We start from the raw sequence: 18,635 nt of genomic DNA, 5'->3' as shown, positions 1-18,635 counted from the left end.
AGGAGGTCCATCATAGGCATTTCTTAGTGTTTCTATGACTGATTGTAATTATAAATTGGCAAATACAGCAACTACGGCCTGGTAAGAGGGTGGTAACTAGGGTCTCAAACCCCACAGTGATGAGTTCCTGGGTTACTCCATCAGTCAAGTCATCTACAGCAGCAGTCGTGATAGCTCAAGTGAAGGGGAATGGAGAAGGGGCGGTGGAGGAGGGAGATAATGAGTATCACTCATGGCCCTGGGACTAGCTGTAGTGGTAGGGACTGTAATTCATCTCATGACTCTACTCTTATGAAATTTCTCAGAAATTTTGACTAGCACTAATTCTGGAGAAACTGCTTGGATGGAGTGACAATGTGAAAAGTAAGTGATCTAAGCAAAGGGCGTGGACTACAGTGAATGCTGTTTGTGCCCTGACCAAATGCACTTTCTAAGCTAGTGCATCTCTCTCCAGCTGCTGTGAGTGTTAAATAACAATTCCAGGTGCTGTCTTCTCTAGATAATGACCCTTGGCCAAAACAGGAGCCATCTCACTGAGGAGGCTCTGCTGCTCTCTTGGCCCTTAAGACCTCGTCCAATGGCCTGACTTTTTGGTTAACACTTGCTGGTGATTTTGTGGCATCGGCTGAGGCTCATTCTTGTTTCTTTGTCTTCCTAGCCAGTCTTGTTTTCTTCACTCCCTCTCTTCAGGGAGCACTCCCCTAATAAATCAAGCGTCCTTGCCTCAGACTCTATTTTTGGAGAATCTGACCCAATACAGTCTCCGCCTGCTTGGATAGGTGAGAATAATATTGGGTACTTTGGATTTTCTTTCTCAACCTCCATTCTTTCCTTCTTCTACTGTGTCATCTTGTATAAAGTCCAGAAAAGTAAAAAGTGATGTTAACCAGATGTTCTAGCAACCAGAGTACTGGATGCACACTATATTCTTCCAGTTAAATGTATTCACCAAATATGGAAAACTGAACCAAAACAGAGGCCATATTTCTACCCATTTAGGGCTATTCTGATGGTTTGGGGAAGGTGAGGATTTTCTGCAGTAGTGATTCAGCTCAAGGTTACTATCTCTGATGGTGTTGAGGTAATGGATGGCTTTGGTGGCAGAGATTTTCTGAGTTGGCTTCCAAGATCACTGTATTGCAGAGCGGAGGCGGTATGTACTTGAACTCAGGACTTCCAGTGGCAACCTCAGAGATGGTACCGCTCCTCTCAGGTTGGCCCCATAAGACTGTGAGAGTCAGTTTGAGGCTCAGCTTAGAGCCCACTACTCTATCTATTACCATGATTTTGTAGGAGCCCATTTCCCTGTAATAAACACCTTTCCGTTCTAAAAAGGTAGAGTGATTTTTTGTATCCTGCCTTGAACCCTGGCTGATCAAAGGAAGATTCTTTAGGTGCAAGAACCCCAGTAGAAGAAGCCACTTAAAGAGAGAGAATGATGTAAAGTCACAGGAGAATCAGTTTTGACCAGTGTGGCTCAGTTGGTTGGATGTAGTCCTGCAAAGTGAAATGTCCCCGATTTGATTCCTGGTCAGGGCACATGCTTGAGTTGTGGGGTCTGTCTCCAGTCAGGGCACATCAAGAGGCAATCAGTCAGTGTTTCTCTTTCTCCATCCCTTCCTCTAAAAATAAGTAATAAAGTCTTTAAAAAACACAGGAGAATTTCACACACTTGTTGGCAAAATTACTGAGCTCCTTAGGAACTAGAAGGCTCTTTGTTTCTTTTCTAATTACTTATCTACTTGCCTATAGCCTCCACCTGAAAGATCTTAGTTTTTCAGTCTGTATGATCCTTCAGTTCTTTTACTCACAGTTAAACAAAAGTCTCAATGACATAATTCAAAATTGCCAGAAAATCTTGGGCATGGTTTCGTTTTATTGTATTTTATTGTTTACGCTATTACAGTCATCCCAAATTTTCCCCCTTTATTCCCTCCACCCAGTACCCTGCCCCCCAACTCCCTCAGGCAATCCACATGTTGTTTTCTATTTCCAAGCATCATGCATATAAGTTCTTTGTCTATTATATTCCCTAGGCTATACTTTACATCCCCATCATTATTCTGTAATTACCCATTCATACTTCTTAATCCTTTCACATTTTTTATCCATCTCCCTAGCCCCTAGCTCATCTGACAATTATCAAAATGTCCTCTGTATCTATGATTCTGTTTCTGTTCTGCTTGTTTGTTTGTTTTTTAGATTCAATTGTTGATAGATATGGTTTTATTGCCATTTCCATTCTTATTCTTCTTCTTCTTCCTCTTCCTCTTCCTCTTCTTCAAGATCCTTTAACATTTCCTATGATACTGGCTAAGTGATAATGAACTCCTTTAGCTTTATTTTGTTTGGAGAGCTCTTTATCTGCCCTTCGATTCTAAATAATATCTTCACTGAGTAGGGCAATCTTGGCTGTAGGTCCTTGTTTTCCATCACTTTGAGTATTTCTTGCCAATCTCTTCTAGCCTGCAAAGTTTCTTGTGAGAAATCAGTTGACAGTCTTACCAGGGTTCCCTTGTAGGTAACTGCTTTTCTCTTGCTGTTCTTAAGATTCTCTCTGTACCTTTAACCTTTGGCATTTTAATTATGATGTGTCTTGGAGGGGGCCTCTTTGCACCCATCTTGTTTGGGACTCCCTGTGCTTCCTGGACTTGCATGTCTACTTCCTTCACCAAGTTAGGGATGTTTTCTTTTATTATTTTTTCAAATAGATTTCCAATTTCTTGTTCTTTCTCTTCTCCTTCTGGCATCCCTATAATGTGAATGTTGGAACGCTTGAAGTTGTCCCAGAGGCTGCTTGCACTATTCTCATTTTTGTGGATTCTTTTTAGTTCTTGCTGTTCTGGTTGGTTGTTTTTTGCTTCCTTGTGTTCCAAATCGCTAATGTGATCCTCTGCTTCATCCACTCTACTGTTGTTTCCCTGTGAATCGTTCTTTATTTCAGTTAGTGTATCCTTCATTTCTGACTACATATTTTTTATGCAGCGGAGGTCCTCACTAAGTTTATTTAGCACCCAGTATTTTGAACTTCTGCATCTAGTAGATCACTTGTCCCCTTTTTTGTTTCGTTCATTTTCTGGAGTTTTGTTATGTTCTTTTATTTAGGCCATGTTTCTTTGTCTCCCCATTTTGGCAACCTTCTTGTATTTGGTTTTATGTATTAGGTAGAACCACTATGTTTCCCAGGCTTTGTGGAATGGCCTAATGTGGTAGGTGTCCTATAGCGTACAGTGGCACGGCCTCTCCTATTACCCAATCTGGGTACTCAAGGTGCACCCACTGTGTAAGCTGTATACACCATCCTCTTGCAGTTGATTGCTGTTGGCAAATCCAAGGCCAGCCACTGCTTGTGTTCTGTCTGGGTCACACAGGATTAGCTACAGAGCAACCTGCAGGTGGCTGCTACTTGTGCTGGGTTTGGAGGTGCCAGTGGAGACAAAACTGTGAACCATGGCCCAATGCTGTGAGTGCCAGGCCTGGGGCAGTTTAGCCAGAGGTACAGGGCTTGCTGAAGCCAGATGCTGCTGTTCAAGAGAATTTAGGAAAATCCAAAGCATGGGCCAACACAAGCCATTCATATGGAAAAGCCACTGGAAACAGCCTGGGTGGGCCTGAAAGTTGGCTTGGGCAGGGCCTCAGGGAATCACCAGAGTGGGGCAAATAGAGTGAGGAAGGTTGATGGAGTCACAGATATGGTACCTGCCTGCTGGCTCTATGAGGGGAGGATTCAGAAAAGGAACAACAACCTCTGCTAGCACTTCTGTCTGGGAGAAAACTGCCCCACAACTCTCACCCTGATGCTGGACAATTCAGTGCCTCCCTGCCTTCTTTCTCTGATGCCATTCAATCTGCTTTCCTTCTGCTAGAGATCAGAGAGAGTGAATCCAAGTACATGGGCCCTTTAAGAGTAACTGCCAGTGATTCTAGCAGTTACTATCTTCTACAGCCTCAATCCCCACTAGTTTTACAGCCAGAAGTTATGGAGACTTATTTTCCTGTCACTGGAACCCTGTGCTGGGCGGCCTGGTGTAGGACTGAGACCCCTTGCTCCTTAGATATCCCTCCTGATTTTAACTGCCACACATAGTTGTGGAACTAGCCCATTCCATGTCTCTGCCCATCCTACCAGTCTCAATGTGGTTTCTTCTTTAGTTCATAGTTGTGGGACTTGCATTCAGCTCAGTTTCTGAGAGTTCTGAATGATGGTTTGTTCAATAGTTCAGTTGCAATTGTGATGTGGTTGTGCAAGGAAGCCAGCCATGTTTGCCTATGCTGCCATCTTGACCAGAAGTCCATGGATCTTAATTTAAATAACTGTGGCCAGAGAGTAGGGTCACATGGTTAGAACTACTCCTTCAAAGAGGTGGGAAGTTCTCTGAAAGAAAAGGATGGACATCTCTAAAACAGAGGTTTAGAAGGTTGAGTCCTCCATTTCCCTAGGCTCATGCTTCTATCTGGAGGAGTTTTCTGGTAGAGTAAAACTCTTAAACTCTTGATAAAGGGGTGTGTTAGTTTCTAGGTCTGCCATAACAAGATATGGGTGGCTTAAACAACAGAAATTTATTTCTAACGGTATTGAAGGCTGGAAGTCCAAGATCAAGGTGCTGGCAGGTTTGGTTTCTTCTGACGCCTCTCTCCTTGGCTTATAGACAGCTGCCTTCTCTTCTTGCTATGCCCTTACATGGCCTAGTGTCTGTGTGTACAAATTTCCTCTTCTTATAAAGACACAGGACAGATTGGATTAGGACTCACCCTAATGCCCTCATTTTAACTTCACACATTAAAGGCTCTATATTGAAATCAAGTCACATTATGAGTTACTAGGTGTTAAGGTTTAAAAACATGAGTTTTCAGGGTGGGAGGGGGACACATTTCAGCCATAACAGGGGGTATCATTGAGTGGTTTCTATATGCCAGGAAAAAACTATTCAGAAGTTTCTCTCTACGAATGAAGTACTGACACATGGTACAGCATGGATGACCCTTGCAAACGGTGTGCAAAGTGAAAGAAGCCAAACACAAAAGACACACATTGTATGATTCCATTTATATGAAATATCCAGAAAAGGCAAATCATAGAGAAAGAAAGTAGACAAGTGATTACCTAGGGGTGGGATGGGAAGGAATCAGTGACTGTTTTTAAGTGTGTTTCTTTTAGAGGAGATGAAAGTGTTCCTGAAGTATTGTGGTGATGGCTGTACAGCTCTGTGAAAATACTGAAACTCACTGAATTGTATATTTTAAATAGATAAATTTCATGGTATGTGAGTTACAGCTCAAAAAAGCTGTTTAAAAAGATATTTTAAGAGGAAATACAGAAAATTCTCATTTTTAGAAACATTTTTATTTTAAACAATTATTATGCAATTTATCGTGTTCCAAATTCAATGTCCTAGTTAAACCTTGGACTTTTCATTTAGATTACAGTTCTTATTAGTCTAGTGTAAGTGTAGTAAACTAATGGTCATTTAGAACTAGCTTTTGACTAACTTTAGATCTCATTCACATACTTAATTAATCATCTTTAAACATCTAAAACTGTATTTACAAATTGTACTTATAGATTTAATATTTTATTTCATCACAAGTAATTTAGATGTTGGATTTAATGTCTTCCTAAATTCCCAAATAATAATTTTTTAAGTTAATCATAAAACATATTATGATGAACCTAAATTTCTTTTAGCTGTTCTGATAGTGTCCATAAACTAGTAAGAATTTAATTTCAACTTAGTAGCTAAATCACGTAGAGATGAAGCAACCCCCGCTCCCCAATACAAACCTTGTTGACACAGACAATAGCATAGTGATTACCAGAGTGGGGTGGGGAGAGGTAGAAGAGGATATAGGCAGGATATATGGTGATGAAAAAAAGGCTTGACTTTGGGTGGTGAACACACAATGCAATATATAAATGGTTATATTATAGAACTGTACACCTAAAACCTATATAATTTTATTAATCAATTCACCTCAGTAAATTCAATAAAAAATAAGTCTCAATCAATTATTCAGTTTTGCATTTTAAATTTTAATTGAGGTTGTCATTCTAAGATACCCAAAATTAATTAAACACTATAAGTACACAAAACACCAATTATACACAGAATCCATTTAATGTTATAGTTTTAATTCTTTTACATTTCTAAATTCTTAATTGTAAAAAGTCCTGTAGTTAAAAGGTGCACACACACTTAAAAAAGGCCAGGCACCATTTCAGGAAACAGAGATCAGTAAGAACAGAGATTTTGGCAGGTCCCGACACCTGGAAACACAGATATCCAGAATGATTCAACCCTCTGTCTCAGTTATCATATCTAGTCTCACTTTCTAGTCAGTTTTTCTTGGGCTACAGAAACTGAAGTGCGGTGTTGGATTCAAATTACATATATTACCTGTCTACTCACAAAAGCCTGAGGCTTCTCACCAGTAAAAGCAGTTGATTGGATTTTTCATTTTTTGACTCTTAGGATACATATTTTTTTCAGTTTAATATTTAAAAGATACTTGCACTTGGTGGAATATTATACTCTTTAAAACATGCATAGATATATAAAATGATTTCTGCTTGGATACCTTACGTGTGGTCTTCTCTGACTTGTACTCAATTTCTGTGGTCATTTTATGAACATGCATTTATCTTTTTTGCAAAAACTTTGCATTTTTCTCTACTCAACCATGCAGTAGGCTGAGAAGGATGTTGTGCCAGGTGCTGTGCTAAGTTCTCAGACTGTAAGAATGGACAAAATCATTTGTTCAAACTTGAGGAGTTAGATTCTTAAATGGGGAGACATAAATTAACAAAAAAATCACTGTAAGTACTTTCTCAGTGGCTGTCTGTTTCTATTGAAAAGGAGGGCAAGGGACTTTAGTGTCTTATTCTCTGCTGTTATCACTAGCACCTAATAATAGGAACACTCAGTATATAAATAAGTGAATGTGCTAAAATAGAGTTATACAAGAAGGAGCCCCCAAAGGGACATCTTCCTAATTTTATGTGTGGAGTTTTGGCTGGCAGGTGGAGTGAGGGTGTCACTTCAGAAGTGTCATAAAAAAATCTTTGAAAATGAGATATGAGCTGACTCCTGGGAGATCGTGAAAATTAGGTACAACCAGACATGGTCACTGCTTAGGAATTCTAGTAGTTCCTGATGCCAAGAAGAGAGCAGTCTGTAGAGATATGCGACAAAAATATTTGAAGGGCCTTGTAGACTGCAGTACTTATTTATTTCCATTTTAGTATCTATAAGAATAGATAAAATATGCTGATTTTTTTAGTTGTCCATCTACAGCTACTACACTGGTAGTTCATGGCTGCTAAAGACATCTGTCTGTTATCCAGGCACTCAGCATAATGGTGGGGATAGAGTGGCTCCTCATTCCATGAAAGAAAGAAAGAAATTGAAAGAGCAAGAGCAAGAGAAAGGAAAGGAAAGGAAAGGAAAGGAAGAATCGCAGCAGGGCAACGATTAAGTCTGATGAAGTCTTCGGGATGGTAGCATGTCAGGAATGTGGTCAGTCTATAGGGCCAAGTCCTAGTCAAGGGCTTAACTAATGGTGAGTTTGATAACGGTTTCAACTCAGAAGTAATACCAGAAGTGTGAATATGGGGGGTTTCCAAGTGCTTTCCTCGCGGGAAAGTGAAGAAACGAATATAAGCGGGTGGCTGTCCTTTCCAGATTTGTAATTTCCAGGTCTCAATGAGCAAGAAGGGAAAGAGCCTGGCTGGTTAACCTTGGGTACTTGAACATTGACATAGGTAGGTACAAGACTGTCGGGTCGCAAACAAATGGCAACAAAGCACAGAATAGGTGCTGGTACTCCAGAGTGGAAAGCAGGCTGTGTCCTTGGGACTAGCGGCTGCTGTGAGCGTTGCACCGCGGGGTACACAGCACTCCAGGAGGCCCAGTGACTCCCAGCCCTGGGCTCGAGTGCTGAGACCACAGCGTGGAGGGCCGAATGCGGTTGGCCAGATTCAGGGGTCCCACCCAACGCAGTTCTCAGTACCACCCCCGAGCGCTGGGGCGGCAGTGGAGCCTCTCCTCTCCATCGAGCGCGTTGACCTGCTGGGGGCGAAGAAGGAATGGGGTCTGCCATTCCTTCATAACCTCCCTCCAGCTGAACGATCCCAAGCTGCAGCCTGGGCTTCTGGCCTCTTTCTTCAGTAGAGATTAGAAGTCGCAGAGGCCTCCGCGGGAAGCCTCTCTCGCCTTCCTTTCACAGCCTCCGAGATCTGAAAGGACAACCGCCTGCCCTAGATTTTTCTCCAGGCTGCAGGACAGCCCAGGTCCTTGGGAGGCGAGCTCCGAAGACCTCCCTGGGCTCCACCGCTAGGTGACGCTAAAAAAGTGGGCGGTCCTTGAGGGCCGTCTCTTCTCTGATTGGTGTGTTTCTCTGACACAACTCTCTTCGTTGGTGATTGGCTCAGATGCACCACCTGTCACCTGCTTCTTTGCCGGAATCTAGGTCGTTAAGGGAAGCGTTGGAAAAGAGCTTGGCTGGCCCCTCCAGCCCAGTTTATTGTAGTGGGGACCGTACCCCAGCGCGAGCCTCGGTGGCAACGGCTAGAAAAGGAACCAGTAGCTAGAGGAGGGCGGGGGTGGCAAGAAAGTGCAGGTTTAGAAGTGAACAGGAGACACTTCACCCTGGCCATATCCCAGTGGGAACGCCGTAGCAAGGAAGGCCTTTCAGAGAGGAGTTGTAATCCCAGGAGCTCCCCAGGGTAGGAGGCAAGGACTAGTTTCTGTGGTGAGAGAAATGGCCTTGAGGGAGCTTTTCATGACCTGTTTTGAAATTTAATTTTCTAGGTGAGCGTATTCATAAAATTCACTGGACATTTTGCTTTGATTTTGCAGCAGAGTTGGGGGACTACCAACCTCTTCTAGCCTTCAAAGAGAGAATTTATCGAGTAATTTAATAACTTTCTTTTATTGCTTCAGATGGGCAGCTCTCAAAAAAAGCACAAAAGCCATTGAAGAATGGATACCATTGCATATATTAAAAGCATGTTGAAAGGAAAATAAGGTATCCACTTTGATTTAATTGTGGTTAGTTATACAAAAAATAATTTCGAGAAGAAGCTCTTAAGTTTTGAATACTGTTAGGGTAGCTTGACTTTACTATGGGATTGAAATTCTTAAATTGTTTGATACAAAGCTCATATTATTGCTCTACCTACCAAGTATGTTCTTTCCTAATGGCTGTCTAGTCCTATCATTCTGAAAATAGAAATAAATGTTGAGGCTTTAGTACTAGGTTAATTTCCATTTGATCAACTAGTGCTACTAGATCTTTCCTTTAAAAATGACATGATAATCACTGTAAAGAATCCTTGAATTTATAGTTTAATGTTAGAATATGCATGAAATGGGATTGTTGCTCACTCATGCAATGGTTTAGACTTGCAGGCTCATTTCACTTCATGTTTAAAGTAGGTCGCTTCCTAAACACTGAGTCGGAGTTGTACCAGTTGCTTCACTGACAAACTCGTCATTCTACTGTCCAGCTTCTTTTAAGTCATGTGCTATATTACTCACCAGAAATGTTTAAGGAATCGTTTATTTCATTGGCAGAAACACCCGGCTGTTAATGACTGACTTGGCCTTACCCTGGGAAATTCTGACCAAGGGCTGGGGATGAGATTTGGGCATCTGCATTTCTTAAAATTTTCTCTAGTGAGTTTGAGGTGCACTCCCAGCCAAGAACAGTTGCTTTAATGACTTTTTAAATAGACGTGTTTAAGACATTCTAAGCCCTGGCAGGGTAACTCAGTTGGTTAGTGTTGTCCCAATATGCCAAGGTTGCCAAGTTCCATCCCTGGTCAGGGTGCAGACAAGAATCAACCAACGGATGCATAAATAAGGGGAACAACAAATTGTTATCTCTCTTTCTCTCATCCATACAGGAAAATTTTAAAAAAGAAATTCTAAAATATTTATGAAACATAATTTTCTCCCTTGATTTCCTTATAGGTTGAAAGTAAGCTTCTCGGGGATGACATTTAAGTCTAATCCCACAGTGTTTGCTTAGGCAATATCAGGACATTTCACTGGCACTCAGAAACCTTTGGAACTGACAATTCCAGGTTTGGGGATGAGGTTTCAGATGTTGAGATGCCAAGTACTCTGATGTACTCTAACAAACCTCAGAGCCATGCATGAGGTATTTTTCCCTGTTAGATTTAATGAGACATCAATGTCAAGTGTATTCAGTAAGCTAAATTATTTTTACCTGGACAAAGTACATTTGGGTTGGGGGAGTATAATATTACATTTATGAGCTTTATTTTGGGAAGAATACCCTTGCTGAAAATAAGTGTAAATAATGACCTCCCAATAGCCACTGTTTATTAAATAAAGATAGAATGTGATTCAAGCTTAGAGTTTGTATGCTAACATGAAGTACCTGGATATCTGAAGCATTAATGAAAACTTTCAGACCAACTTTACTAGACAGTCAAAGGATACAAAATGAGATAATCACTTTGGCATTCAGGTATGAGAAATGTGTGGTGAAACCAAATCCAGTCTGACTTAAATGAAAGCTTTAGGCAAAGAAGTAGGTCCAATGCATTCTACCTCCTAGAAGCTATTTTATGTTTTATATAAAAGTTCTCATTGCATGATTTGGCACATGAAGTATTTGAATAGGGGACAAAATTTACAAATAAAAATATTACCCTGACTGGTGTAACTCAGCGGGTTGGGTGGCATCCTGCAAACCAAAAGGTCACAGGTTAGATTCCTAGTCAGGGCACATGCCTGGGTTGCAGGCTGGGTCTCCAACTCGGAGCTTGTGAGAGGCCACTGATCAGTGTTTCATACATCAGTGCTTCTCTCCCTCTCTTTCTTCTTCCTTGCCCCTCTTGCTGAAAAGGAAATTACAAATCTTAAAAATATAAACATCAAAAAATATAAAAAGTAATTACATGAAGCCATGTGTATATAGTCCATGACTAACACCTTGCAATATATATATATATATATATATATATATATATATGTTGTTTAGACAGAAAACCAGGAATCCCAGTATGAATCAGTCTAGATCTAGATCAGATGATGATGGAGAAGAAACTTCATTTCAAGACCGTGATCATCATGAAAATGAGAGAAGATGGCAGCAAGAACGCCTGCACAGAGAGGAAGCTTATTACCAGTTTATTAATGAGCTCAATGATGAAGACTACCGGCTAATGAGAGACCATGGTCTTTTAGGCACCCCTGGTAAGAGATGAGTAAAAGAGGAGACACCTTTTTTTTATCAGCAGAAAGAGGAAGTACAAAACAAAGATAGTTTTTTTCCCCTCTTCTCTCTCCCATTATAGGGTGTACTGTTGCTGTGACTTTTAGAACTTTTTAATACAACAAAATAGAAAATCGCTGTCTTCTGTATTATCTAGCTAGGTTAAGAATGTTATATGTGGAGCACTGTTATACAAATGCCAAACTAACAGACAGGTTAATGTACATAATAATGTCAAATATTTACATAGATGGCCCTATTTCTCTTAAGGAATATTTCTGCAAATAAAATTGTGATAGTTGTGTGTCTGCTCCCCCCGCCACTGCCTCCCTGCTTATCCATGGTTTCTCTTTCTGAGGTTTCAGTTACCCAAGGCATTAATAGGTATCATGCAATTCTGAATACCACGATGAAATCTCGTGCCATCCTGCCCTGAACTTGAATGATCCCTTTGTGCATCCTATCACTATGCTCCTCTTAATCACGTAGTAGCAGTTTCAGTTGTCAGATTAACTGTGGTGGTATGTGGTAGAACTTGTCTTCAAGTAACCCTTATTTTACTTAATAATGACCCCAAAGCCATGCACATACATTTAATTACAATATATTGTAATCATTGTTTTGTGTTATTGTCATCATTCATCTTTTACTGTGCCTAATTTAAAAATTAAACTTTATCATAGCTGTATATGTATAGGAAAAAAGTGTATATAGGGTTTGATACTATCCACAGTTTCGGGCATCCACTGGGGGTCTTGGAATGTGTCTCCTACAGATAAGGGGGGCTACTGTATTTAAAACTCAATTGTTACATTTGAGGTAATGTAATTAATTTAGCTGAATTAATAGCTGACAAAAAGTCCAATGTACTCTATAAATATGTTACAAATTTATTTTACAGATGAACTCATCAAAACTTGTATGTTTGTGTATTACATACTTATATAGTGCATACTTACATATTATATGTTGATGAGTCATACCATTGAACTGTTGAGGTAAAATTCAAGTAAATAAAGATGTGAAGTTTTCTCTAGAAATATTCCCTTATTAATTTCTCTTTAACTCTGACAAAAATCAATGGAATTCTAGCTTACGGGTTCCTAAGTGTATTGACTGAGAGCACTTTATCAGTTATTCAAACTAAATCTTAATTTAAATAAAATATTAATAAATGAAGCAACCAAAATGATGTATATTTTCACCACTTAAATATTTTAACTGTCTTTAATGTACAGAATGAACACAATAAAATTTCTTCTACAGCTAAAGATTAGTCTTATTCTTCATGAGTTATAATAAAGCTTAGTTAATTTAAAGTTTTTAATTTCAGTGAGCAATTTTTCATTTTTTTAGGAGAAATAACTTCAGAAGAACTACAACAGCGGTTGGATGGAGTCAAGGAACAATTAGCATCTCAGCCTGACTTGAGAAATGGGACAAATACCAGAGGTATTGTGGACTCCTTTCCATAAGAAACAAGTGTTACTAGAGCAATTGCAGAAATGAATTTACTGGCTCTTGTGCAATGTGTTTGTTTTTAATGTTTTCCAGTTTTGGTGTGCTACTCAGTATTTATGTATTACATGCAAAGCAGTATAATTAGGCAATAAGGGACAGGGTCTGAATACAGAGATGGCTTACACAGGTTGCCTTCAGGGAGCTCGTGCATATGAAAGAGTATACAGTTGAGTTACTTACCACCATAGTTCCTGTTAATCTTAGAATGTATACAATATCTTTTTTAAAGTAATGTAACTAAACCTCACTTCTAAAAATTTATGCAGAGCAATACAGGAAGACTGAGTCAGGAAACCTGTTTTACTTGTTTTGTTGTTTTTGTATTTGCTTTGTCATCTTATTGAACAAACACTACGTCATAATAGAAGAAGTTCTGATAAAAAAAAACAAAGTGCTTGTAAAAAGAATTCAAACTGAATAAAAAGTATATAAAGTTAAAAGTGAAGCTAACCTAATGTCCCTCTTACCAGTTCCACTTCCACCCCCAGAGGTAACTATTACTAATAGTTTCATACGTAGTATTAGGAACATTATACTAGTTATGGCAAAGACTATTAGTAACCAAACAATGCAATGGCTCAATAAGATAGAAGTTAAATAAACTTTTAAACTTCTATCTTCCCTTCAGGTTAACAGTCCAGGGAAGATAGGCAAATTTTGCTCCATAAAGCCTCTTGGGACCCATCTAGCTGGCAGAGTTTCTACAACTGTGCCATCCACATGTGACTGTTTAAATTCAAGTGAAATAAAATTAAAACTATAGTGCCTCAGTCATGTTAGCCACATTCAAGTGCTTAACAGTCACGTGGCTAGTGGCTTCTGCATTGGACTGGGTGGATATAGGACATCTCCACTGTGGCACAAAGTTTTATAGGCCCCGACTGTGCTAGGGTACTATTTGCCTGATGGAACTAAGTCACAGCCATATTTAGTTTCCAGCTGGCATACAGGACACAGGTACCAGCCTGAAAGTGAGGTATATCATTTCTACTCCCATTCCATTGATGAGGCCTTAGTGACATGGCCACACCTAACTGGCAGCCTGTCCCCATGAGCATTACACTGCATTCACAATGGAAGGAGGGTAGGAAAGAGTTGTTAGGTAAATAGTGCACTCTTGGACACACACTCATCATTACGTTCTTGTAATTAAAGAAAGTAGTTGCGTTTAGAATGATTAATGTTTACCTGCCTTTTACTCAGGTCCTTTTCCAAATAAGAATGGAAATTTGGTATTAACCCTTCTTTTACTTTATGTTTAGATATATAAATTGTACTGCCACATTGAAAATATACTTACCGCATGTAAAATAGCTTATACCTTTAGAATATGGCTAAAGTTGTTATTTATTTTATGACACCAGAGGCTGATTAACAGCTTTAAGTCAACACTTTAAAAAGCTTTTTATGAGAGATTGCACTAATGAAATAAAACAAAAGCAATCTCATTTAATAGCTGTTTTTGAATAGAACAAAGTTTAAGGTTAAAGTCTATATAGTTAGTGTTAATTAGAATGCTTTTTATTCAGTTTTTGTTCATTTTTAAAATATTTTTGTTGCATTTTTTCATTACCATATAGTCACCTTATACCCTCCTCTCCCCCAGCAATCACCACACTGTTGTCCATGTCCATCAGTCCTTTTCCCTTTTTGCTCAGTTTTTCGCTTTATATAATCCACTGGCAAAACTGGAAAATTTAGGCTTACCATAATAGCAGAGTCAGAGTCAAAGTTTTTCAGGGACATATTTATATCTGAATTGATTCATTAAGCAATATAAATTGATAGTCTGATTTGTACCAGACACTGTTATAGAGGTTGGGGATTTAATGCTCCTCATGAGGCTTATGTTCTAAATGAACAGAAAATGTATTTTACTACACTATGTATAATAGCTGCTATCGAACTTTTCCTGTGTGCCAGGTATTGTACTATTCATTTTACATATAATAGCTTATTTTATCCTCATGAAAACTCTATGAATTTATACTACTATCCCCAATTTACAGACAAGGATACAGGTATACAAAACTTAAATAACCTGCCTAAAGTTTCTGAGTTTTACATAAATACAAATAATGTAGTTCTAACAATGTATTCAGAAAGCCACGTTTCTCTAGCTGTAAATTTTTGGCAGTTCCCGAGAAATAGGATGAAACTCCCAATGTTGCGAAAATACCCATTTGCAAAAATGTTGATTGAGTTACCTTTACCAGAAGGATTCCACAAATTTAAGATGAATTATATATAAATTTTGCCACTGTATTTTATTGACATTGCCATATGAGTAAAGTGATCTAAATGTATAATTCTGGTTTGGGAAATATTTCTTATTTGCCTTAATATTTTGCCAATAATAGGCATATAGAAAGCAGGTGTGTGGATTTTTTCACAGCTTTGCATAAATAGTAAATCTTATAATTCATAAGTATTTATTATAATATGCTTATAATGTACACCTTTCTTTTAAAGAGTTGGGGTTTTTGTCACCATTTTCACTTGTTAAAATGCATAGACGTTCTTAAATGTAATTTAATTGAATAAAAACTTTTTCATGCAAGCTTTCAACAAAAATCTAAGGACAGATTTTAAAAATTGATCTTAAGTTGATTTGGTTTGCTTCCCAGACTCAGAAGTCCCTAGAGAAAGTTCCAGTGAAGATGCTCTACTAGAATGGCTGAATACCTTTCGTCGTACAGGCCATACAATTCGAAGTGGACAAAATGGGAACCAAACTTGGAGAGTTGTGAGTCGAACAAACCCTAATAGCGGAGACTTTTGGTTTAGTATGGAAATCCACATCAATCATGAGAACAGAGGATTTGAAACTCATGATGAAGATTATGCAGGCATTCCCCTTTCAGATATTAGCAGTGATCATATTACAAATAGACAGCAGAGGTCAACGAGTCCTGTGGCTAGGCGAACAAGAAGCCACACCTCAGTGAATTTCAGTGGTAGTAGTTCCCACATTCCAGGAACTAGGCTTGGCTCAAGGCGGCAGAATTCAGTAGAAGGATCTTTCTCAACATCAGAAAGATTGAGAAATGCAACCAGGGGAGCAGTTGGCTTTCCGAGAACTAGGGCTCCACATGCTAATTTCAGTAATCACACAAGCCAGCCAGGTGGTAGTGAACTCAGGCAAAGGGAGGGGCAGCGATTTGGAGCAGCACGTGTGTGGGAAAATGGGGCTAGGAGTAATGTTACAGTGAGGAATACAAACCAAGGATTAGAGCCAATAAGATTACAATCTACTTTGAATAGTCGAAGTCGTTCGCCAATTCAAAGACAAAGGGGCACTGTTTATCATAACTCACAGAGGGAAGATAGACCTGTACAACAAACCATTAGAAGGTCTGTTAGGAGGAGAGGTATAACACGTGTCTTTTCAGAACAAGCTAGAGCACGAAGAGGTAGGGTATATACCCCACTCTCTAACTCAAGACTTGTGTCAAGAATAACAGTAGAAGAAGGAGAAGAATCTAGCAGATCCTCAACTGCTGCACGACATCCAACAATCACCCTGGACCTTCAAGTGAGAAGGATTCGTCCTGGAGAGAACAGAGATGGGGATAGTATTGCAAACAGAACTCGATCTAGGGTGGGGCTCACAGAAAATACCGTCACCATCGAAAACAATAGCAGAGGCTTTCGACAAACTATTTCTCATTTAGAGCAGTCAGGCATTCGAACCTATGTTAGTACCATAACAGTTCCTGTTCAGAGAATATCTGAGAATGAACTTGTTGAGCCATCCTCAGTGGCTCTTCAGTCGATTTTAAGACAGATCATGACTGGATTTGGAGAACTGAGTTCTGTAATGGAGGCCGAATCCACATCAGAGATTCAGAGAAATGGTCAGCATTTACCAGAGATAGACTCAGAAGTAAGTAACCCAGGTTCAGGGAATGATAGCAGCCAGCACCCTGAAGGTTTGTCTCAGGCCAGGCAGGCCCAAGAAGACAGCACTGGAACGAGTGATGGGAATGAGACCGCCCAGCCCCACGCTCAAAACAGTGATAGAAGCGGTAGACAGTTAGGAAACTCGAATAACTTGGTGGAGACTGGAGCACTACCTATTCTTCGCCTTGCTCACTTCTTTTTACTCCATGAAAGTGTTGGTGATGATCACATATGTGGTTTAACCAAAGAGCAGATCGATAATCTTTCTACCCGGAACTATGAGCCTAACAGTATTGACAATGAACTGGGTAAAATCTGTAGTGTGTGTATCAGTGACTACGTAACTGGAAACAAGCTCAGGCAGTTACCTTGCATGCATGAATTTCACGTCCATTGTATTGACCGATGGCTCTCAGAGAATTGCACTTGTCCTGTCTGCCGGCAGCCTGTCTTAGGGTCTAGTGTACCCCACAATGGATGACGTGATGGATCTAGCCAAATATTGAATTTTAGTAGAGCTGAATATTCAAGCATTTTTTTGTTGAGTTATCTGTGATGAGCTAACCAGGATGAAAAATAACAGATTATTATAGTTTAAACTATTTTTGTATGCTTTTTAAACTTGTTAAAAAGAAAACGTTTATCTAAAATTTAAAAGGCAAATGCTCAATTACCCAAAAGTACAGAATACTTAATACTTCTAGAACCAAATAACCTTTAAATTGTTTTTATTTTGGTGAATTTTGTCATGCTAAGCACTTTTGTATGTGCTGCACAGTTCAGTAGGCTAAAAACCAATCTTGTTTTTCTTAGTAGTACAACAGACTTTACTTGGAATTTCAAATTCCATAGGCCTTGTATGTCCAGACATTGGTGTCTAAATAAGTCTTTGATGACCTTTTTATTCTGAGGTCAGTATCTTTTTGTAAAAAGAGTATTTGGCTGAATGTTTACTAAATGTATTTAAGTTACTTGAAATGTTAAATTTATATAGAGTACACCATATGTGTATATATAGCTCTATAATTTTAAGGGTAAAATATTCAGTCTAAAAACTACCAGTTTGGCTTTTATTTAAGTTTTTTCAGCTAATACTGCATATGGCACAATGTTTAATATTTACAAGATCATCTCTGGGAGGCAGTAGATTAAGATATTTAAAAGTAGATAATTTAATGAAACATCTCTGGCAATCTGACTTATTAGACAGCAAGCAATAGATAATGCTGAAGAAGCCTGTATTTATTCAGAAATGGAACATGAACATTTTAGAACATATAGGTTATTTAACTTGAAGTCAGCCTTTTTATGACTTTTTTTGAAAGTGCAGACAATCCTTCAAATTAAATTCAGTAAGGTACACAATGTGCATGGGTTCTCAGATTTCATTTTAAAGTCTAAGAAACATCTATAAAGAATCAAGCGCATAGATAATATGTTAAGTTCATTTGGAGGCCCCAAAACTCCAAATAAAACAAAACAAAACACCCTTAAAAGAATGTAGAATTTATATAAACACAAAGTATGCCTTGAAGATCTATTTCTACCAATAAATTTTAAAGCAAAACTGTGTGTGATCTTTTCTGTTGTTCCACTGTGGTTTATTCACTTCAAAAAACATTTATTTTGTACCTACCAGGTGCCAGGGAGTGTTGCAGGTGTTGAGAATTCAGCAGAGGACTAAAAGACAAAGTCTGTATCTTCACGGGAAGGACGTATTTGCTTTCAGAAATCAAAAATCAATTGACAAGATGAATTACTATTCTGACTTTTATGATATTGTTTTCCAGCAGTGATCCTGCTCGGGCAAAATCATGAAAATATGTACCTGAAGGTCAGATTCTGTGAGATTTTGATACATCTCAAGATTTAGTTTCTTGTTGTTATTAGTGATTATGCAGGTGGGCAAAAATAGGTCTACAGTTGTGTGTACGTGGAAGAGTTTATTCTTATACTACTTATTTACT

At 38.9% G+C, this 18,635-nt stretch overlaps 1 protein-coding gene across 2 annotated transcripts; it reads left to right on the top strand.

Annotated features, from left to right (window-relative positions):
* The first annotated feature begins 8,463 nt into the window (after positions 1-8,463).
* Positions 8,464-18,184, top strand: RNF6 (ring finger protein 6). 2 transcript variants are annotated; one of them, XM_037058860.1, is made up of 5 exons: positions 8,464-8,807; positions 8,940-9,024; positions 11,015-11,225; positions 12,601-12,696; positions 15,393-18,184. In XM_037058860.1, exons 3-5 carry the CDS (start codon positions 11,033-11,035, stop codon positions 17,147-17,149), a joined length of 2,046 nt encoding a protein of 681 aa, XP_036914755.1. In that variant the 5' UTR covers positions 8,464-8,807; positions 8,940-9,024; positions 11,015-11,032; the 3' UTR covers positions 17,150-18,184. The 2 variants fall into 2 exon arrangements, with proteins under 2 accessions (XP_036914755.1, XP_036914754.1); XM_037058859.1 differs by lacking the exons at positions 8,464-8,807; positions 8,940-9,024 and having other exon boundaries at positions 11,000-11,225.
* The last annotated feature ends 451 nt before the right edge of the window (positions 18,185-18,635 follow it).

This window comes from Sturnira hondurensis, unplaced genomic scaffold (genome assembly GCF_014824575.4).
Source record: "Sturnira hondurensis isolate 20B ecotype Veracruz unplaced genomic scaffold, ASM1482457v3 Scaffold0010428, whole genome shotgun sequence".
Taxonomy (NCBI): Eukaryota; Metazoa; Chordata; class Mammalia; order Chiroptera; family Phyllostomidae; genus Sturnira; species Sturnira hondurensis.
This window is presented reverse-complemented; position numbering and strand designations above follow the sequence as displayed.